We start from the raw sequence: 23385 nt of genomic DNA on the forward strand, positions 1-23385 counted from the left end.
TAACCTGAATGTGGCTTTTATTGTATATTCCAATCCTTGTAAAGAAGATAAAAATTCTTTATTTGCTGTCACCTTCAGTCTGTGTTGTTCTTTATTTCTTTATTAGAATAGCAGGTAATTGTCATTTGGCCTCCTTCTGGTAGATGGTTTCAATGAAGTTCTAGTATGTTAAGGTTTCTGACTGTATGTATCACTAAATTGCATTTTCATTGCTCCATGATTATTTACAGAACAATTTAATTCTGTGGGGATGTGGTTGGCTTGGTGATTGTGTCTTGATAAGAATCTTGGTTTTGAACAATAGGCAAAGAGTGATCTAAGCCCATCTAAGTCTTTTAAGGCTGCTAATTAATGGCACCCAAAGAATCATAGCTTTCTTTTACAGTACAGTTATAAGTGTATGAACTCTCCCCTCCCCAGCATTTTTTTTATGAAACTTGTCTACAGCCCTTCTTGAGTAATTTTCCTCCTTTCCTCCATAGTTTGTGGTATAGTTTCCTATTTATATGTGGTGAATATTTGTTTCAATATGCACCCCATAGAATTATTTTTCTTTTATTATAAAGTAATATGAATGTTCATGGATGTAGTTTCTTCCTAAAGCTTAACTTATTTTGTTTAAACTAAAATCTTTTGTAGGTGTATGGCTGGATGTAGAACATCATAACTACTATGTGTGCTAGAATAAGAGTGACACTTTGTCACTTATGCGGTGACCTTTTGTTTTAAGTATATGTAAGGGCATACATAAGTGAATTTTTAGAATCTGCATAAATAGATTTTGAGACAATTAATAGTTCTCGCTAGTATTTTAAGTATATTGGTAATAATTAAGTTTTGTTTTTTCCCCTTGCATTTTCAATAGCTCCAAGAATATGAAAATGTTGTAAGGGCATTGGAAGAGGAAACGCAGCGCTTGAGAGCAGGAATGATCAGGTTGGAGGATGAAAAGTTAGAAGCATTTAAACAGAATATCGATCTTAAAAAGAAGGTATGGCTCTTAAATAGCAAACTCTTCATAGCATGAATACTGTTATAATTGTTATTAGATTAAATAGAATAATTCAGTACACAACATCTGATATATGTGATAAGTCCCTAGTGAAACAACTTAATTGGTTACTCTTTGTGAATTGAAGTCTTGTTTTGTGTTCTCTAATTCTGGATTGTAGGAAAGATTCATTTTACAATTATATTGTAAAGTACTGTATATTATAAATTTGAACCAAAGCACCTTTACAAAGGTATTTGTTTACAAGACCACGCTCTCCATATACTGCCAAATTATGTGAAGCTATTGTTGTCCTCTATTACTTTTTTATAATTTAAAAGAGTTCGCCACATGGGAAACAAGTCAAAATTATAAAAAACTATAGAATTATAAAAAAACTGGCTTGATTACCTCACTTAAATGACCTGACATCGCCAACATAGTCAACCAGACAGAAGTTTGTGATGCCAGCTTACATTTGATACATATTTAAGATATATACTAAATAGAAAATGGAGTAATTACTCAAAACTGTCCATAAAATATAAAATTCATAGATAGTGACAGTTTTGAGTAATTACTTAATTGTTCCGACGCGATATACAAACCTCGTAATCATTTAATATAGGAATTTACTTCAGCTCAGCTGAAACAGCCGAAGAGAAAGAAAACCAGGCAGTTGTGCTGATTGGTTTGCCAGCGGTATACCCCCACCGCCAGCCTGCTTTCCCCATTCACTCGCTTCGGCTCAACGTGGATGGTTGTCTACTCCGCTCTCTACGCTGCAGCCTTTTTTTTTCTCTTGTACTTGTGTACTTTTAGTTGTGTGATAGTAATGGACGAGAAAATTACTCGTAAGATGCAATGTTGTGTAGGCCGTGGCGGGCGCTGTGGTAGGTGGCTTTCATCACCTGTAGACCCGCACATGCTCTGCACAACATGCAGGGGAAAACCTTACTCTTAAGGTTCTCCTTGCCGTGAGTGTGAATCCTGGCTGCCCTTGCGGTGGCAAGCTTTTGAGAATCGACGCAAATATCGCCGAAACCTTAAAGCTTTTTCTGCTCCAGAGAGCTCACCTCTTTCGAAGAAGAAGAGTGGGGAGCCGGTGCAAAGTGTGTCGTTTCAAGAAACTACCACAGTCAAGTCTGCTCACGCCCTCTCTGAGTCGGAGGAGTGTGCGAGTATGATTTTGGGAAGCTCGGATTCACAGCCTGTCGGGGGTTTTTTGGGTTTCACCGAGGAAGTGGGTGACCTTAGCGCTCCCGCTACTTCGCCGATCTCGAGGGACACCCGACAGATTGTTGGACTGTGATACGGATGACGACTCGTTACCTGGTAAGACTTTGGGCGTCTCATGGATTATCAGGTAAGCTTGACTTGGATTTGTTAAAATGCCGTTTAACTCTGGCGGACAAGATTGAACAACATTTGAATGACCCGATTGATGATGAAAACTTGAATGTATCTGATTTTGCAACTTTATCAACTCCCATGTTCCTTGATGCCCCTGTTGTTGCAGACCATGTTCCTGTTAAAACAATTGTTCCTGGCAAAATGCAAACTTTTTACAAAGGTAAAATAACTGCTGGACTCCCTGTTAAATCAAGGGAGAGTAAGGTATTAAATACAGAGATTGCTTTAACCACTGCTGGCAAAACCTTTACAGCTTCGCCCGCAGGTCAGTTAAAATTAAAATCTGCCAAAACTCCTACGGAAACAATATGTTTTTCAGGTTCACCAAGTTCACCGACCACGGCTCTTCCTACGGGGGCACAAGAAGAGGAAGCGTGGTCGGTATACCTCTTCTAGTTCTTCCTCCTCTCTCTCCTCCTTTTCGTCTTCATCTTCTGACTCTGACTCTTCTTCACCAAGGAGAAAGAGGAAGGGGAAGAAGAGGAAAGTGAAGAAGGCCAGGAAGGCCAGTTGCAGTCGAAGTGACAAGGCGCCCCGAGACACCTCTTCTCTGGAGGATGAGGGCGACGTGCGAGATTACCGTATTCCCTGCGATAGTGGGATTGTTCACGGCGAATCTCGCACAAGCCCTCCATGCACGACAACCTCGCTCGAGGGCGTAGGTATCGTCTCCCAGAACATGGTGACGGGGTTCTCGGGCCCCCGAGCTACTGCTGAGACTCAAATTGAATCGCTCTTGAGCGGGGAAATGAGAGTCCTGGCTTCGGCACGAGAAACCTCAGCTGTGGTCTCTCGTGAAGAATCCGTGGTACGCACGACTACCTCCACGGGGGTAGCCACGCGGACAGACTCCGCGACTCGTGTGTTGCATGAGCAGGGAGCAGGGCCAGACAGTGACGCACTCGACCCGAGCGACTCTGGCCCGGCATGGAGCCACCTCGCAGCCCAGCCCGCGGCATGGGGGCAGGTCATGCACGACCAGGCTAACTCTTGCGCATACCAGCCGCGCGATATGCAGCCAACCCCCATGCTTTCGGGCCATGTAACAGGTGAGGCCGCGCGCACCACTCGCACGACTAACCTGTCTACACCTCCTGGTGTGAGTGCTGCAGTTCCCAGCGACCTCGCTCGCGCTCGAGCTCCTTTGGGAGCTTTGTGGGGCTCGCAGCGACCAGTCACGCACTCGGTCGCAGTGGGAACCTCAATGCATTCCGTCGGGGATGAACCCTGCCAGGGTCCTCCTGAATACACGCCTGGTTTGGTCTTAGGGCCAGAGCGAAGGTATTCATGGGGGATGTCATCACCCGTGCAGCATGTCGCTTCCCCTACACCTACAGATGTAGCGGGACTGAGGGATCAGCCACTTCCCCGGCCTTCACCAACCGTGAAGACGGAAGATCCCGAGGTGGAGTCGCCGTTCCTAGAGGTTATTAACCTCATGCATGAGATTAATGGCCTCAGGGCTCTTCCTGCAGTAGTGTCTGAGGATAAGTGTACAGCATTGGAGATCCTATGGGGAGCTCCCGAAGGCAGTTAACGGCCTATCACACTACCCTGGTCGAGATACGCTGCTTGAGCATTGACCAAGTGAGTGACCAGATCGAAGGACCTGGTGACTCACTTAGGAGCCCAGGTTCGAACAAGCTTCTCCCTCAACCACTCTAGCGACAGAAGAGGTACTATGTCACAGAGCCTTCTGTGCCTTGTCCTCTCCCTCTTGACCCCGCGGTCGGAGCGCTTGCTGGGGGTTCCTCGGTTGAAAGCTTGAAATCCCAGAGTGTTTCCTTCTCGGCCTCTGAGATTTCAACTATGGAGTCCATCTCTGTAGCTGCTCTCAATGCTGCTTCGTGGCTCAACCACTGGTGTGGTACGGCCACAGTGTTCGCGCAGGACACCAAGCTCGCTACCCCCGAACATATGGAGCAGTACAGGAACCTGGCTTTGTCTGGTGGAAAGCTGTTGCTTTTCTCTTGGACCAGCTTGCTACCCAGTATGCTAATCTGATCCTCAAAAAACGCGAGGCAGTAGCCGCTTGTTTGGCGAGACAGATTGGTTCAGGAGAGGCCCTGGCACTCAGGAACACTCCTATTAGAGCTGCAACTTCTCTCTTTCCACCAGAGGTAGTTCGGGCCCCGCGGGATAAATGGCGCTTTGACTTGAAGGACTCTATTATACACCAGGCGCAGGCTGCGAGTTTCAAGGGAACTGGTCCCGCGAAACCGTCCGCAGCCAGGCCGAGTCAGGCCAAGCCCACGGGAACTAGCAAGGGTACCGCTGGTCGTGCTCCTGCTGCTCCTGTGCAGCCAAGACCTGCTCCTGTTCAGAAGGGTTCTGCCCCCAAACAGAATTCCTCTACTCCAATAGCGTTCCACACGGACGCTCCAACATCGCTGAAGGCTCTGGCCTTGGAGGTGGAGGTCCAGGAAAAGTTGGAGAAGGATGCGCTAGAAGTCGTACACGATCAGTCACCAGGGTTCTACTGTCGTCTCTTCCTTGTTGAGAAGGCGACAGGAGGTTGAAGACCAATCATCGACCTTTCGCCATTGAACAAGTTTGTTCATCAAACTGCGTTCAAGATGCTGACAGTTCCCCCTGTGCTGTCAGCCATCAGGCAGTACGATTTCATGCTTTCGATAGACTTGAAGGACGCGTACTTTCAAGTATCAGTTCATTGGTCATCTCGAAAGTACCTCCGTTTCACCTACCAGGGCACGGTGTACCAGTTCAAAGTCCTGTGCTTTGGACTGTGCACAGTTCCCCAAGTGTTCACGCAAGTGTTCACGACGGTAGCAGCTTGGACCCACTCGAGGGGCATCCGCCTTCTGATGTACCTCGACGACTGGCTGATTCTCGCTCCCTCGCAGGAGCAGTTGATTCAGGATCGAGACTCACTTCTGGAAGTTTGTCGCGATCTGGGGATCATGATGAACTACGAGAAGTTGAGCCTCATTCCCAAGCAGAAGGTGAAGTATCTGGGAATGCTGATCGACTCGGCAGCAGCTCGCATTCTTCCCTCGGAAGAACGGATCAGCAGACTCAGAGAGGTTGCGCAGCCGTTGTTGCCTGAAAACTTTAAATCAATCAATCAATCCTGTCGCAGGAACAACTTCCAGCCCTCCAGTGGCAACCTCTTCTAGGTCACCTCTCCTCGCTGGAGAAGCTCTTTCCTTTCGGGCGGATCCATCTCCGCTCTCTTCAGTGGTGTCTTAAGGAGCAGTGGTCGGCAGCCACCGATCCTCCCTCTCGTCCGTTCCTCATGGAATGAGAGGTAAGAGAGGATCTCCTTTGGTGGCTAAACAAGGAGAACCTCATGAGAGGGTTTCTCATAAACCCTCCTCCACCTCAGTTCCATCTGTTCACAGACGTGTCCATGGAAGGTTGGGGTGCACACCTGGACGACATAGTCGTTTCAGGTGTGTGGTCGGAAGAGGAGAAACACCTGCACATCAACGTGCTGGAAATGATGGCAGTCTCAAGAGCACTCTTTCATTTCCAGGCCCGTTTGAGAGAGCACTCGGTAGTACTGATGAGCGACAACACATCCGTGGTCATGTACATCAACAAGCAAGGGGGCACGCTCTCACGTCCCTTGCAACAGTTGACGAGGCAGGTGTTTCTGTGGGCAGAGAGTCAACTCTTAACCATGTCAGCCAGGTACATTCCAGGCAAGAGAAATGTTCTGGCAGACGCCCTAAGTTGCAGAAACCAGGTAGTAGGGGCGGAATGGTCTCTTCACCCTTGGGTCGCGAGTCGAGTACTCGACCTCTATGGAGAACCATGCATCGACCTATTCGCAAAACGGCACAACGCCAAGCTTCCCGTGTTTTGCTCTCCAGTACCAGATCCCGACGCTGCGTTCGAGGACGCACTGCAACTTCCTTGGGATCTGGATTGCTATGCGTTTCCCCCCTTTTGCTTGCTTCGCGCAGTCCTGTCCCGGGTCCTAGTAACCCCAGGACTCGGGATGACTCTCATTGCCCCACTATGGCCACACAAGGAGTGGTTTCCTGATCTGTTGTTGCTCCTGGTTGAGGCACCGAGAGAGCTACCCCACTGGCCCAATCTCCTTCGGCAACCCTTGTCGAACAGGTACCACCAGGTGGTGCAGTCGCTCAGACTTCACGCGTGGAGACTATCCAGCATCTCCTCAGAAAGCGAGGCTTTTCGCGACTCGCTGCGAGAGAGATGTCTGGGTACCTTAGAAGATCCTCCTCCTCAGTCTACCAGGGGAAGTGGTTGGTCTTCTGTGATTGGTGTAGTGGAAGGGGTATCTCTCTGGTCGGAGTCTCTCTGGCTCAGATTGCAGACTTCCTAGTCTTTCTTCGCAGAGATAAGCTCCTGTCAGTTTCTGCCATTAAAGGGTACAGGTCTGCCCTTGCAATGGTGTTCTGTCTGAAGGGCATAGATATCTCCAATGCCCTAGAGATTTCTATGCTCATTAAGAGCTTCGAACAATCATGTCCCCCGAGGGAACTTCGAGTTCCTCAGTGGGATGCCACTTTAGTTCTTGGGTCTCTTACTCGTGCTCCGTACGAACCCTTGAGCCATGCCTCAGACTGGCACTTGACCCTGAAGACTGTTTTTCTGCTACCCTTAGCATCGGCGAAGAGAGTTGGGGAGTTTCACGGCCTCTCTTGTAATGTCACTCACGCAGAGGGTTGGAAGGAGATCTCCTTGAGTTTTGTGCCAGAGTTTGTGGCCAAGACTCAGAACCCAGTGATCCACGATCCCAGGTTCGAGGCCTTCACTATTCCTTCCTTACTGGATGCGGCGGTTCAGGTGAGAGGCTTCTCTGTCCCTGAGGTTATCCAGATCAGGTAAATAAAGAAAAAGAATCGGATCCTTCTGAATGAATGGTCTCTCTATCTGTCAGTATGTCTAGAGATTTGAAATTGGTAAGGACTACCAAATGTGGTCAAGTTTGCAACATCTCTAAACAAAAAGTATCCATGTTTTGTTCACCAGTTCCATGCCCGTTAGCTTGGAAGGTAGATACCCTGTTATAGGATGGGTCAAATCTGGCCCTACCTGTATACTTTTACCTGTTCACCTCGATTAAACAGGTGATAATAAAGTTCAGGGTCTCTACGAATAGCAGGATGGCTCTAGTGGCTCAATTTTTGTTTAGTGGGATTAAGAGTTCCAATCGTCCTCTGTCCAAAATTGCAAAATCCTTTAATGCTAAAATGTTTGGTTATGGAAGCTCACAAGAAGCTGCCTCCAGGTCATCATACTTGAATTTTAGAATTCATGAAATTAGAAGTGGAGCTACATCTCTTCATGTTTACAGGAATTTTTCTATGGAAACAGTTGTAGGTACAGCTCGTTGGCATAATGTGTCTGTATTCGCTAAGCATTATCTTAAGAAAGAGGTTTGCTGATCAAGATTGCTGGACTTTACGTGCAGCATTATACAGTAATCTGTCCACCATCATGGGTATCATAATTTTGTGATCATCATGATTATTCTCACTCTTCACTTTCTATGGTAAATTATCTTAATTTGCTTTTACTTTTGACTTGGGAGTTTGGCTTATCTGTGTGAGGAGATTTCACTTGATAAATAGTTAATCTTAATAAATATTATGATAGTGAATAGTAGTTCTAAAAATGCCGAAACCTCATTGGATTATTATTATTATTGTTGTTGTTGTTGTTGTTGTTATTACCAAAATCTTTTCCTAATTTTGAAGGGTTCTCCTGTGTTAGTTATCAAGTACACTATATTACAATCTCCTTCAATAAAGACCATCTTCCTAATAGCTTAGAGTATTGTAATTGTGTTGCCTAGTGTTCTATATAGGATTCATCCAAACTTAGTACTGTCTAAAAATCTTGATTATCCAAGATCAGTTATCCTAAGTGCCATTGTATCAGGAGAGAGAATGGACATGAAAAAGTTTTAAAGCTAATCTAGTGATTTTCCTATATTTTTTTATCTTGTTGAGTTTCATAACCTTTTTTTTTTCTTATTTTTTATCAGGTTGATGTTTTCACATTTGAACTTGAGCAATTCAGGAAGGAAATTAGTTTACTAAAGGCTGAAGACCAAGAAAAAGAGATCTCCAGCCAAGAATTGAGAGAGTCTTATTTTAACCTGAAAAAGCAGTTTGCAGACCAGAGTGAAGACTTACGTGTCTTGTTACTTCAGACGAAATCTTTGCAAAAAAATAAGGTATGATTTAAATATTTTAACTTCATTCTGCGCAAGAATAAGGCAATGATTTTAATTTTTTATTTTTATTCACTAAGAAGCTTCCTATTAGTTTTCTTAAATGCATTACAGTACAGTATATTGCCATTGGAGGGTACTTGTGCTCTTCTCAAACCAGTTTTCTGTTACTAAAGCTAAAGTGAATATACAAAGTACTGAAGCCTAAGTGAACATATTGTTGTAATCTAATAACTAATATGCTAAATTTTCATCAATATCAATCTTAACATGACTTTGCTAGTTCAGTAATACATTTAGCATGTTTCTACAATCCAACATCCAGAGAAAAAATGTTTTTTTCGTAAAAAAATCAAGAGGTATAGTTTATCTAGATCTGAATTTATGGACACTCAAAGAGCCTGCTTAAGAAAAATTATTTTTCAGATTTGGTAAAAATAAAAAATTTACTTTGTTAAAACGTATTTCGAATACATTATAGGTATTGTGAGAGTGCTGTAAATAGGGAAATCTGTGTAAAAATTTTCTGCAAGTTTGGAAATACAGTGTGGAATTTCTAAGAGTTTACATAAATGTAGTGTGATAACTTTGTAACCATGTATTAATATGCATCTATAATATGAAGCCATTTGACTGATAACTTTGAGTTATGGTTATGATAATTTAGATTATACCAGTAATAGTCTTTGCCTATTCCATAGATTGTTACAAATTTAGAATGTTTTATGAAGAATGCTGTCTGGTATATACAGATTAATTTTGAATGGATTGGAAGTTGAAGAGATTTTTCTCAACCCCATTAAAACTGTTATTGTGTGGTTACTTTAAACTCCTACAAATTTTTTTTTCTCGACTGATTTTTTTCATTTAAAAACTATTTGAGATAGAGTTTATACACTAAAATTTGTATATTGCAAATTTTCTTATAATTTTTATTTTTTATACTTTATACTGTATATTACTGTATCAATACATACAAGTCACTTATAAAGGTGACTATTTTTCATATGTAGTTTTCCATTTTTTTTTTAAGTGAATGTATAGATTGTAGGCTATAAAATTCCCTATCTTTTCATGTTTGAATGACAACAATCGGTCATTATTAAAAAAGAAGTAATTTTTCTCCAAAAATATTCATCTTTTGAGAAATTGAGCTTCAAAGTTTTATTTTTGTAGAGGTTGATTGAAAAGACTAGTATGTAGAAGTATGGACTTTTATTGTTAATTCTCCTCACAACTGGGGATCATAAGGACATAATCATCCTATTTCAGGGTTATATACCAAGCAGTGGTGAGCCCCTTGCAGAAATATATACGCTACATGTAACTAATGCATACATATGAGCAAGATGTAGCTAGTATAATGTATTCTCATTTTCATATTTTTCTGGGCAAATTTTACACTTTTGGTAGATTTAGTTATTGTCTTGACACTGTATACATCTTTCAGCAACAACCATTCAGACAGAGAGATATGATGATCATAACTTAGAGACCTGTAGCAAACTTATATTTATGAATACCAGAAAATATAAGGAAACTTGGTGGTTTTAGAAGAGGTAGGGGTTGTATGAATCAGATGTTTACAGTTATGCAAGAAATATTTAGCAAAAGGTAAGGAGGTGTATGTTGCATTTATGGATCTGGAGAAAGCGTATGATAGAGTTGATAGGGAAGCAATGTGGAATGTGATGAGGTTATATGGAGTTGGTGGAAGGTTGTTGCAAGCAGTGAAAAGTTTCTACAAAGGTAGTAAAGCATGTGTTAGGATAGGAAATGAAGTGAGCGATTGGTTTCCGGTGAGAGTGGGGCTGAGACAGGGATGTGTGATGTCGCCGTGGTTGTTCAACTTGTATGTTGATGGAGTGGTGAGAGAGGTGAATGCTCGAGTGCTTGGACGAGGATTAAAACTGGTATACGAGAATCATGAATGGGAGGTAAATCAGTTGTTGTTTGCGGATGATACTGTACTGGTTGCAAACACGGAAGAGAAGTTTGGCCGATTAGTGACAGAATTTGGAAGGGTGTGTGAGAGAAGGAAGTTGAGAGTTAATGTGGGTAAGAGTAAGGTTATGAGATGTATGAGAAGGGAAGGTGGTGCTAGGTTGAATGTCATGTTGAATGGAGAGTTACTTGAGGAGGTGGATCAGTTTTTAAGTACTTGGGGTCTGTTGTTGCAGCAAATGGTGGAGTGGAAGCAGATGTACGTCAGAGAGTGAATGAAGGTTGCAAAGTGTAGGGGCAGCTAAGGGAGTAGTAAAAAATACAGGGTTGGGCATGAATGTAAAGAGAGTTCTATATGAGAAAGTGATTGTACCAACTGTGATGTATGGATCGGAGTTGTGGGGAATGAAAGTGACGGAGAGACAGAAATAGAATATGTTTGAGATGAAGTGTCTAAGGAGTATGGCTGGTGTATCTCGAGTAGATAGGGTTAGGAACGAAGTGGTGAGGGTGAAAACGGGTGTAAGAAATTAGTTAGCAGCTAGAGTGGATATGAATGTGTTGAGGTGGTTTGGCCATTTTGAGAGAATGGAAAATGACTGTCTGCTAAAGGTGATGAATGCAAGAGTTGATGGGAGAAGTACAAGAGGAAGGCCAAGGTTTGGGTGGATGGATGGAGTGAAGAAAGCTCTGGGGAATAGGAGGATAGATGTGAGAGAGGCAAGAGAGCGTGCTAGAAATAGGAATGAATGGCGAGTGATTGTGACGCAGTTCCGGTAGGCCCTGCTGCTTCCTCCAGTGCCTTAGATGACTGCGAAGGTAGCAGCAGTAGGGGATTCAGCGTTATGAAGCTTCATCTGTGGTGGATAACGGGGGAAGGTGGGCTGTGGCACCCTAGCAGTACCAGCTGAACTCGGTTGAGTCCCTTGTCAGGCTGGGAGGAACGCAGAGAGGAGAAGTCCCCTTTTATTTTTTTTATTTTTGTTTCATTTTTTCATGTCGGCTACCCCCCAAAATTGGGGGAAATGCCTTGGCATATGGATGGAGTAATCTATTTTTTCAGGAAATCTTATAAAATGGTTGTTACTCTACTGTATATGTGATGCTAACATAAATATCTTTCCCTGAAAATCTTGAAGAAAAATTAAATAAATAGGTACCCTGGTCAGAAAAAGTTTTGTAAGGGACCAGACATGCTTAGTTAAATATATAAAGAGGATTTTTTTTTCAATGAAACTATTATTTTTTTTTTCAATGAAACTATTATTTTTTTCCATTTAAAAAATTATTAAGAATATAAAATATAAACATTCTTCCATTCAAAAATGCAATAATCTGAATTTCCAAATTCCAAGTAAAAATCGTAAGTTGCGCCCTTTAAGAATAGCTGCTTTTGCATCATGAATGAAAAATTATTTTCATTGCAATTATTAATGGCTCTGTAATTAAATACAAAATTTTGTCATAACAGGAACAGGAGAAATCATTGAATAATTGATATAGAAATCTTCACAGCTTTATGTGGTCGATCAAATAATGTAAAGCTTAATAGACTGCAATTTTTGTATGTGTAAGACTACAATATTTTGCTTACAACTTTGGTGTAATTTTTGTTATATGAGAGACAATAGCTTTATATTTTATTTATGTTAACTGAAAACTATCTTGTACTTTCGAATTTGCAAGTCATTTAAATTATTAAAATAGTCACCTGAGCACTAGCCCTCAAACTTTATCTTCTGATGTGGGTTATGAAATTTTAAATAGTTTCCTTCATTTGCCTTCAGCTTGAATGATTGTATATAAGACTCTCTAATTACAGGATTACCTCAGCAAAGTGCTTGGAACTGTAAATGACAGGCTAGAGGATGCCAAGCAACGTGTGGCAGAAAGTGTACAAATTGCTGAGGATTCACTTGTTGAAAAGGATGCTGCACTCTTAAGAGAAAAGCATGCCTTAGATGAAGTATCTCGCTTAGAGAGCACAGTTTCATCACTTATGGAAGAAATGGGAGGAAAGGCACAAGCAGAAGTTTTGAAAATCAAGGATGATTATAATTCAAATATCAAAAAGTTATCTCAGGAAGTTGTAAGACTTGAAATGGCTTTAAATGGAAAACAGTTAGAATGTAACAGAAATGCAAAAGATAAAGAAAAAATTGGGAACGAGTTAGAACAGATGAAGACAGAATTTAGTAAGAAAAAGGAAGAGCATCGTGAGGAGATTCTAAACCTCCATCAGCGTATAAGTTCCCAAGAAAATAGGATTGTTACTCTGTTAAATGAAAAAGACAATTCCTTTGCAGCATATGGACTTAACATAAAGGATCATGAAGAGCAGAGAGAAGAACTTCTTTCTAGAATTCAAGAATTAGAAAATCATCTAGTTTTATCAAGAGGGGACTGCGAATCCCTTCGAATCATTCATGAAGAATTGAAAAGGGAATACCAGATTGCTGTGACAAATTTTAAAAGACTAGAAGAAGAAAGTGAGGCTAATGACAAATTTTTAAAAAGACAGCTAAGAGTTAAAAGCGAAGAACTTGAAGAAGTGACATCATCAAGCTCCATTCGACTGGATGCAGTAGATGCTAGTAGTAAAGGTATTATCAAGCAGTTAAACGAAAATATAGAGGCTCTTCAGGGTAGCTATTCAAAGTAAGTCTCTCTCAGTTTTGTTTTAATTCCTCTTAACTCAATTTCCTAAATATCTCTTGGTAGTTCCCTTGTTAAGTAACCAATATTTGACAGAAAGTGGTCGATTCTCCTTGGACAAAATTGTATGTCAAGCAATGTACAGTAGGCTGTTCTAGTAAATTATAAAGCATTGTGAATTCCAGGTATTGATGAACTAGCCACAATTGGAAATACATAAGACATATTGAAATAAATAATTTTTATTGAAGCCTATATTGTATATTTAAAGATACTATGTATGAATCAAAAACATAACACACACACTGTAGATAAAAATGGAGGCAAAGTTAAGTGTACTATGGCTTTTTCGGGGTTTTACATATTGATGATTATATTATTTGACTTTTGGGTAATTTCTGTGCTGTCATTAATGTATATATATATTGGAATAATATTTAATATTTACTTGCCTATTGGCTACTTAATAAAGTAAAAGTAGTTTAGTGTATATATTTGAAAAGATTATACAGAAATACTTTTATATTAATCTGTGAAGTTACTGTGACAAGCTATAAGTAACAAGAGACTCAAAGTTCAATTGATAATGAATAGTGAAATGTTAATGATGTTAAATTTTGATTTTTAATACTGTAAAAGTGTAAGGATTAATTTTAAACTGATGGCTGTTTCTTTTACTATTAGATTACAGTCTCAAGTAGAATGCCAGAAAAACGATTATGAGGAAAGAATAGCAGAGATTAATCAGCGACTGCAAGACAGCGTCTTTAAATATAAAAATGCAATTCAGTCTGTCCATGAAACCAAAGCAGAATTAGCTATTGCCAAGGATATGTCTTCGCAATACAGTAATAGGTGAGTTATCTAATATTTATTACGGTAAGTGTATTTATCCCCATTTATTTCAGCTGTTTTTATAATAAAGCAAGTACAGGAGTACTGTACTAATGTGTGTATTGATAAGGATTAGAATGATTTAGAAGCTAAAATTTGGGTTTTAAACTTTAATATTGCAGTACATTTTATTGTATTTGCTTGAGCTCAAACTTCTTGTAATAAGAATTTTACAGAATTCCACATTCATGCACCAGTTTTACCCGTGTTCCTCAAAAATATGGAAAATAATTTATCTGGTCAATTTTAGCACATCTAAAGTTTTATTTACATTTTGAGGGTTTCATCAGAGATAAATGCTTGTTAATATAAATTGTTACTTTTAACTAAATAACTATTGCAGGTGCTATCTCAAGAAAATCTGTTGTGGCAGTTTTACCTTGCTTGACCCTTTTTGTTTTAGTGAAATATTTTTGGTGACTTTCACATACAATCCTTTTCCAGTAATTTCACCATGATAATCCTCACTGGCAAAGAATCTTTTCATTCTTGATAAGCATAAGTCTGTCTCAGTCTGAAAAAATACTTATAAAAATAAATTGTTCTGACTAAATACAAACCATTTTGCTATTTATAGGGATTATATTTGGGCAAAGCTGGAAGACTAGCCATAAGACATTTAGCAAGGTGTAACTACCCTACCGCTATTTAGCGGGGAGAAGAGGATAGGAGGGGTAGCTGCCTCACCGCTCACACGCACACACACACCTGTGTTGTCTTGTCACTTTTTGCTTAGTGAGAGTAGACGTTCGTCTCTCTCCACTCTACTCTTTTAACTTGCCTTTGCCATTTTTTACTTATGTTTTTATATACTTATATATAAGCATTCTTTTATCATTACGGTTTTATCATTGTTGTTTTGGTGTCAACTTAGTGCGGCATTTTTTTGAGGGTGGAGAAACCTTCTCTTGCGAGTAGGCTGGTGGCCTCTCCCACCTCTCTGAGTCCTCCGCCGCAGGGGAGTCGTTCTTGTGTGAAGACTCCTTCTCCGTTCAAATGTAGATGTTGCTCGCTACCAGTGATTTCATCTTTCTTACTTGCTATAAGTAAAAGGACAAATTTGGAAGTAATTTTTATTTTTCCTAACAATACAAACCTAAAGCTAACTATACAAATTGGCCCACCATCGCCTGTCCCCCAATAAGTCCTGCCAGCAATGAAAAGTGACGAGACAACACAAGTGTGTGTGTGAGTGGGGTAGCCCCCTACCCCCTGCTGACTAGTAGTAGGGTAGTTACACCTTGCTAAAAGTCTTAGGGCAAGTCTTTCCAAAAGTATAATCCCTATAAATAGCTCCAGGTTTGTATTATTAGGAAAAATACAAATTACTTAAAAATTTATCATTTTACTTATAGCAAGCAAGAAAGAACAGTATTGTCTTTGGATACTGTTCTCTATGAGTATCATCTTTTAAAAAGGTCTTGAAGTTTAAAGATTTTCTGGGAAGCAATGTTTTGTAGTATATCCTGGAGAATGAATCGTGTATTCTTGGATAATCAGAACCAAGAATTTATTGTTCAACACTGTAGTGGAGAGGATCCCATTTTGCCTAGTGCAGGCCCATCATTGTCCATCTGTAAATTCAGGAGAATCTTCGTGGAGTGGTCTAAGAAATTGTAACTGGTGACTAGAAAAGTAGGAACAGTAGGAATTCATGATCACTTTGTTATAAGAGAGATTATGTGGGAGAATTATCATTGCCAAGTGTATGCATCCCATTTTCATAATAACCATACAATTTGACACAATATCCTCCACACGGATATAGGTTTTCCTTGACTGTCTACCAATTCTTGTTAGTGACCTAGCCAGACACCTGCATCTTCATATGCTCAGGTTGTTAGGAGGGTGACAGGAGTCATCACCTTTGCTAATGTATAGGACCAAGGTGCTTGGACATTTCACTGGATAGTAACTTTTACAAATTTCTTCCCACCCAAGGATTAAGTCTCTTATTAAGGTTAAGGGTTTGTATTCGTGTAGGAACAAAAAGCAGATTTCTAAAGTAATTTATATTTGTTCCCATACTAAAAAACCTTCCGTTTATTATGTGGACATTCTTTCAGCGGTGACGTCTCTTTCTCATTTAGCTCAGTAGAGATCAGACGTATCCCCTCTCCTGACTGTCATTGGACTTTTGCTTTCTCTTTACAGGTGTACATGTTCTTCGTCTGTGATCGCCTTCATCATGCGAACGTGTTCAGGGCGAGAGGGTACCACGTGCGGGAACTTCATGCCGTCCTTGGAGACCGACTTGTGCTCTCAGTGTCCTACGTGCCGAGGGCATTGCTGCGAGCAGGGTTTGCCCTGCCTCCCAATGGGGAGTTTGGACGGGCCAGTAAGAAGAAGGCTGAGCGTGATTGTTCTCCCTCAGGGGCGAGCTGGACACATTCTTCTTCTTCTCGTACCCCCAAATCTCTCTCAAAAGCTCCTTCTTGCACGCGCTCTCACTATGGACAAGCAAGCAGGAGTGCAGATCACCTATCTTCTTTGCAACCACAGGGTACTGAGGGGTTGTTGCTTCCTCAAGAGGAGCAACTAATCCTCCAGGTGCTGGCGAGCCTTTCTCCCTTTCAGATTTGTTTCAGGTGTGCTTGTCCTTAGGGATTTCGGGACCCACTTGAAAGGAGAAGCTGCAGCGCCTTTTTCAGCATGGTACAACAAGGGAACCTTCTCTGGAGCTGTCGACATCCCACACTCTGGAACTGTGAGAGGTCCATCTGTTGCCTTCCCCAGGCCCCTCACGTGTGGACGAGGTGATCGTTCGCGTTTGCCTCTCCAACAACCCCCTGCTGACAACAAACCCTCTCTCCATCTGGGGACCTTGTCGTCCCTTAATCCTCAACCCTCCGTTACTTCCTACAGGAACCCTCAGGTTGCAGGTGACGATCTCCTGGGGATCAGCGTGCCTTCCACCAGCAGCGCTAAGGGACAAGCATCGCCATCGCCTCGTCCTTCTAGAACTTCTTCCCCTAGCGACGATCGTAATGATCGTAGGTCATCACGATCAAGAGTGTTCTTTGCCTAGAAGACGCTCTCTTAGAAGGCGTTCCTCTTCACAAGGGAGAGTCTCGCGATCGCGTTCTTCACGATCGTGAACACGGTCTAAACCTAGGTCCAGACACTCACGTTCTAGATCGCCATGATCTAGATCACGAGGATGGTAGTCGCGCTTGCGAGGACGACGCTCACGATCATAAGGGCAGGGTTCGCGCTCGTGAGGCTATCGCTCACGAGAACGACGGGCTTGTTCGCGAGGTCGACGCTCACGAACATCATGATCACTTGATTCCCTGATTTATGTGCCATTGATTCCCTGCCTGGTGTGCCAAGGTCATGCCTTTTCACCAAACAGAATAAACTTGCTGTACTTAGCGAAAGTCTAGAATAGTGGCAAAGTAGGCTACTATATTGGACTACTTGCCAGTACAAGAAACCACCAGAAGGCTAGGCTAGCTATAGAAGGAATCCATGTCAGCAGAGGCAAGAGCTCTGAAGACTGTGCCCTTAGTCTTGTCTCTCTCCACAGGTAAACCTGCCATCAATGCAGAAACTGGAAAATAAATGGGAAGAAGAGATGGGCTCGCACCCTCAGGCCCAGAGATCTGAGAAATCACTGTCCAATTGAACATAGCAAGTTGTGACCATGGCTACTTGAGTGAGGTCCTTGATCCTTGAGGGTTGTTGAAATGTTGTTCAATAAGCGGCAAACCCATTTTCACAGTTGCCAAAAGAGCTTCTTCAAGGGAATTGCACTCACTAATGAGTGCAAGAGCATCAATAAACAACACTCGGTCTTGGCATTCCATGAACGCGCTGGACGGAAGTCAGGCACCCTTGGAATGATAAAAATGGGTTTTGGGAAGCCCTGAAGAGAGGGTATTTTTGGGGGGCTACCAAAAACTCAAACCCTTGCAAGTAGTAGAGTTAAAATACTTAACAACTCTTGCATCAGCGATTTGACAATACCTGCATTCTACGGCCCAAGCAATAAAGAATGCAGAACAAAAAATGCGTGTGGTAACAATATATATATCTGGGTTTGCCTAGTTACAACACATCTCCGTGTAGTAAAAATGAGGCATTTATATATATTGATGGGTTTGCCTGGTTGCAACAATTCTCATCGTAAAGAGTTTGGGAATGAAACTTCTATTCTATATAATAGAGCAGCTACAGGCTAAGTGGGGCTTACTGCATGCAAATTGATTACAGCTGACAGGGTTTCCATTTCTGTTCCATAATAGAAAGGTGAAAGATAAAGGAAAGTACCAGTTAATCTTCACTTTCATCCCAGTTTATCACATAACCCCAATCCTTAATGTGATGCTAAAGGTCCTGTGAGAGGAGCCGTGGCAGCTATACCACTAGCTGTAAAGCTATGACAGGTCCTACCGAACAGGTGTGTAGGAACCTGTGGGTCAATTGTCGCAGGTAACGGACAGTGAATGTGGTATGTCATGCCTAGAGATAGATACCTGCATGGAGGAACTGCACCACAAAGATTTTTAAGGAATGACAGAGTAACAGTGACTCCTCTGACATCATTAGCTCTAACCCAACCTCTCCCTTGGCAGGAGGTGAGGGTGGCAAATGAGTACGGTCAATAAACTCCCTTAGCCAAGTGGAGATTCTAGCTTAGTCGCCTACTATTTGACTCCCTGTGCTGAGTAAGTGGTGCTACAGATGTGATCGAGTAGTTTTATTGTGGTGCTTCACTCAACACCTAAACAGGACAGAAAAGCAGCTGATCAGTTTTATGTTACTTTTATAGGGCTCATAACCTGCAAGGAAGAAAAGCAGGAAACTGAAACAGACAGATTCTGGGTTTTAGCTTCAAACTCCAGAATGAAGGAGAACGAGACTTATCTTCAGCACTCGGCATGAGCGACGCTAAAGTTGAGACTATGTAGCTAGTTAACATATGTAGGTGGCTAAAGCGAGCAAGAAAAACAATTTTGAGGGTAAGGTTCCTGTCTGAAGCAAGTCTCAACTGTTCATAAGGCGCCCTCTTAAGGGACTGCAAGACCTTAGTAATGTCTCAGGGTGGTGATCTTACCTCTATCAAAGGGCAGGACTGCTCAAAACTCCGTATGAGCATAGAGAGTTCCATCGAGGAGGAAGTATCAACTTTCAAGCTAAAGACCTGGCTCAAGGCTGAGCAATAACCTTTCACCACTGTTACTGAGCAGAGCTTTTCTCTTAAGATGTATAGTAAAATTTGGCTACACTTGGAATAGAGGGTCTGAGCGAAAAAAAACCCTCCTATGACCTCAACTACAGAGGATAGAGCAATCACCTTAGTAAAACAGAAGTTGAAGATTTCCGAAGGTATCCCGCCATCTGTTGTGCAGCTTTGTTCCAACAACCTTCGACTGAGAGGTGATACTGGATAACCTTCGAGCGTGATGTCTCATAGATTCCACCGAGCTGTGGAATATCTGGGCATATGGTTGGCACAACAGGTCGGGGAGAGAAGGCAATTCTCTCGGATTCCCTATCTGAAGAAGTAGAATGTACAGGTGTCATTCTACTTTGGGCCATTCTGGAATACCACAGTCAGTTGAAACTATGCGGAACTGCATAGATGACGAGGCCTCCTCGGGGAGTGTTGAAAGGCGTCCTCGAAGTGCTTCTGGGTCTGGCTCCAGTGAGCAATAATAAGCTTCCAATTTAGAGATATTGTAAACAGGTCAACTGTTGAGGAATTTCACATAGTCGGGATCCTGTTTGCTATCCGAGGATGCAAAGATCTATGTCTCTCTGTTCAGCTTGACTGTCACAATGCTCTTAATTGCTGGGAATAGAGTGTTTATTTATGTCACACCGGTGGAGTTGCCGCCCATGGGGGGCCAGAGTGCAAAATTGTTAAAACGCGAGGAGAGTCCCTTGATGTTCCAACACGTTTTAATGGCATTGATGCTTCCTGTCGGTCCATTGTCTCTACCCTAGGTGTTGTAGGAGTTGGGCTCCCCATACTTCCTTCTCCACGTCCATGAACCACAAAACTTCTAGTGGAAATAATGGAAGGGGCAGGCCCCCTAAACAGTGTGTCCTTCCACACCACTATTCCTGGTCGAGTATGGCATCCTCCCCTAGCGGAACTAGCAATAGAGGAGGGGGGCTGTCTTGTGATCACTCTCTCTTCAGCTCCCATTGACAAGACTGCAGGTTCCACAGAGGACAAATGATCCAGCAACTATTGCCAAAGTTGTACCATTGAATGAAAAGGATAGTCACCTCTTGAAAACATACCAGTCTGTCCCAAGGTGGAAAGATTTCCTACAGCTGTGTTGGTCCATATTTGGGCTAATAAAATCACAAATTTTAAGTAATTTGTATTTTTCCTAACAGTATTTACCTCGAACTACTTTCTTAGGAGTATCTGGGATCTCCTCCCAACCGACCAGAGTTTTGTGTAGATTACCCTACTACCGTTTTCTATGAGGGGCAACCTCAGGTGGTGTGATACGCGCCCTGAGGCGACCCCGGGTCAGAGAGCATGCTTGCTCAGGTCTCGATCCCCAGTAAGTTCTTGATAGCTTAGGTTTTTATGAGGTCCAGCAAGACACTCGGGGAAGGATGGGTGGGCCATTACCCGAAAGAAGTTCGAGGTAAGTACTGTTAGGAAAAATACAAATTACTTAAAATTTGTGATTTGTTCCAACACCAAGTACTTACCTCGAACTACTTTCTTAGGATTTGTTCCAACACCGAGTACTTTCCTCGAACTACTTTCTTAGAAGACTTATACCTTAGGAGGTGGGAGTGTCCTTCATGACCTAGAGACCATGAGAAGTATAAAAGAGGAACCTAGATAGGAGACTAGGTTCTGCTGACCCCAAGGAAAACACGAGAGAATAGGGAAAACTACACACAAACCCATCTTAGTGTCTATGTAACTCACCTCTGCAAGAAATCCTAGGAGACATGTCCTTCCAACGATAGTGTATCCCATGGCATTTTCAGGGGACTACTGGAGTCATTTCGGTAAGGGAGCAGGGTAAGGAAGAACAAGGGGGGTTAAGGAAGGAACCTGTGTCTCTTGGACTTTCTACCCGCGGTTGTCACTGGGGCTACACCTTTAAACCATTTGGAGAGCGGAAATGACGGGACCTATCGAGAACCCTTCTAGGGACTTCCTTGAGTAGTCCTTCAAGTAGTGAGCTGTGAAGGTCGACTGGTTGGACCAAGTACCTGCCCTCAGCATCTGGCTCACTGCCATATTTTTCTCAAATGCCAATGAAGTACTTAGACCCCTAATGTCATGGGGTCTGGGCTTTCCTGGAAGGGGGACCCCTGCACTACTGTAGGCCCTGACGATCACCTGCTGTAGCCAGAAGGAGATAGTATTCTTGGAGACTGGCTTCTTCACTAGTCCCGAGGAGGCGAACAGACTCTTGATCTCGGGTCGAAGTCTGGCTGTCCTCTCTAAGTATCTTTGTACTGCCCTGACAGGGCACAGCAGCAAGTCCCTCGAGTTGTCCGAACGAGGAATTGCCGGCACTGAGAACCCTTCAAACTTGGGATCCCAAACGGCTGGATTCTGCGTCTTTGCCACGAAGGATGGTACGAGCCTGAAGGTAGCCTCACACCAACCCTATGAGTGAGATACCTCGTACGACAGTCCGTCAAACTCCCCTACCCATTTTGCTGATGCCAGAGCTAACAGAAAAACTGTCTTGAGGGTGAGTTCCTTGTCCAAGATGTCCTTCAGGGGTTCGAAGGGAGGTTCTGACAGCATCTCCAGGACTCTGGCCACGTCCCACAGGGCCACCCTACTGGCTTGAGGGGGGCACGATTGTTCGAAGCTCCTGATGACCATCGAGATATATCTGGAGGCACCCAGGTCGATGGCCTTCAGGAGGAAGACTTTACCCAAAGCAGCTCGGACTCCTTTGATGGCTGGGATGGACATGTTTACCTCGTCCCTGAGATAGACTAGGAAGTCCGCTATCTCTGGAACGGAGGCCCTCAATGGTTTGATGTTCCTCGAGACGCACCAGTTCCTCGAGACGCACCACTTAGTGAATGTGGCCCACTTTGCTTGGTATACTGCCGCTAATGAACGCCTCAGATACCCTGACATCCTTGCTGCCGTTCTCGAAGAATATCCTTCCTTCCTCAGGAGACGCTCGATAACCTCCACGCGTGAAGGCGGAGGGACCGAGGGTTCTCGTGGAACCTTTGAAAATGGGGCTGCCGGAGAAGGTCTGGCCTGTCCGGAAGGGGCCAAGGTGGAAGGCGCGCTAGTTCCTTTAGATCCGTGAACCACTCTCTCTCCGGCCACCAGGGCGCTACCAAATTCATCCACAGGTTGTCCGCTCGCCTCACCCTGTTGAGGACCTGTCTGCGCATCCCGAAGGGAGGGAAGGCGTAAACGTCAAGGTTTTCCCAAGGGTGCTGGAAGGCGTCCTCGAACGCCGCTTCTGGATGTGGCACAGGAGAATAAAACACGGGGAGCTGTGTGTTCAGTCTCATTGCGAAGAGGTCCAACACTGGTGATCCCCATTCCTGAATGAGGGTCTTGGCCACTTCCGGGTGCAAGGACCACTCGGATCCTACCACTTGACCCATTCTGCTGAGGCCGTCGGCCAGGATGTTTCTCTTCCCTGGAATGAACCTTGCTGAGATCTTGATCTGTTCCCCTTCGGCCCATTCCAGCAGTCTCAACGTGAGGACGCACAACTCCTTCAATTTTAGTCCTCCTTGTTTCTTTATGTAGGCCACCACCGTGGCGTTGTCGCACATCAGTGCCACAGTGTTTCCCCGGAGCTGATGGACGAACTCTAGGCACGCTCTTCGCACTGCCATCATCTCTAGTACGTTTATATGCTGGTTTTTCTCTACGTCCGTCCAACTTCCTCTTGCTGTCCTGCCAAGGAGATGGGCACCCGACCCCTCCTTGGATGCGTCCGTGAACAGAAGCATCTCCGGAGGGTCGGCTGCGAAGGGCATTCCCTTGAGGGTGTTCGATCTGGCGATCCACCACTCCCTTCATCTCCGGGAACACCGGGACCACCTTGTGGGGGGAGTCTCTCTGGTTCCAGGTCTCCTTCAGTTTCCATTGGACTCCCCTTAGTTTGAGTCTCCCCTGTGGGACTAGCTTCTCCAACGACACAAGGTGGCCTATCAGTCTTTGCCAGTCCTTGGCTCTCGTGGGCTGGTCCGACAGGAAGGGCTGGAGGATCTGGTCCAAGTTGTCCAGTCTCTCCGCGGTAGGGAAAGCTCTCGCCAACCGGGAGTCCAGGACCATTCCGAGGTAGGTCATCCTGGTGGAGGGTATCAGTTGGGACTTCTCTAGGTTGATGATGAT

At 43.4% G+C, this 23385-nt stretch overlaps 1 protein-coding gene across 1 annotated transcript in view; it reads left to right on the top strand.

Annotated features, from left to right (window-relative positions):
• LOC137625948 (sodium channel and clathrin linker 1-like) overlaps positions 1-23385 on the top strand; it is a 55795-nt gene that overhangs the window by 24512 nt on the left and 7898 nt on the right. Inside the window, exons 7-10 of the mRNA XM_068357002.1 lie at positions 866-991; positions 8388-8579; positions 12343-13178; positions 13860-14030. Of these exons, the coding sequence (XP_068213103.1) occupies positions 866-991; positions 8388-8579; positions 12343-13178; positions 13860-14030 (1325 nt within the window). The remainder of the gene's footprint in view (positions 1-865; positions 992-8387; positions 8580-12342; positions 13179-13859; positions 14031-23385) is intronic.

This window comes from Palaemon carinicauda, chromosome 33 (genome assembly GCF_036898095.1).
Source record: "Palaemon carinicauda isolate YSFRI2023 chromosome 33, ASM3689809v2, whole genome shotgun sequence".
NCBI lineage: Eukaryota > Metazoa > Arthropoda > Malacostraca > Decapoda > Palaemonidae > Palaemon > Palaemon carinicauda.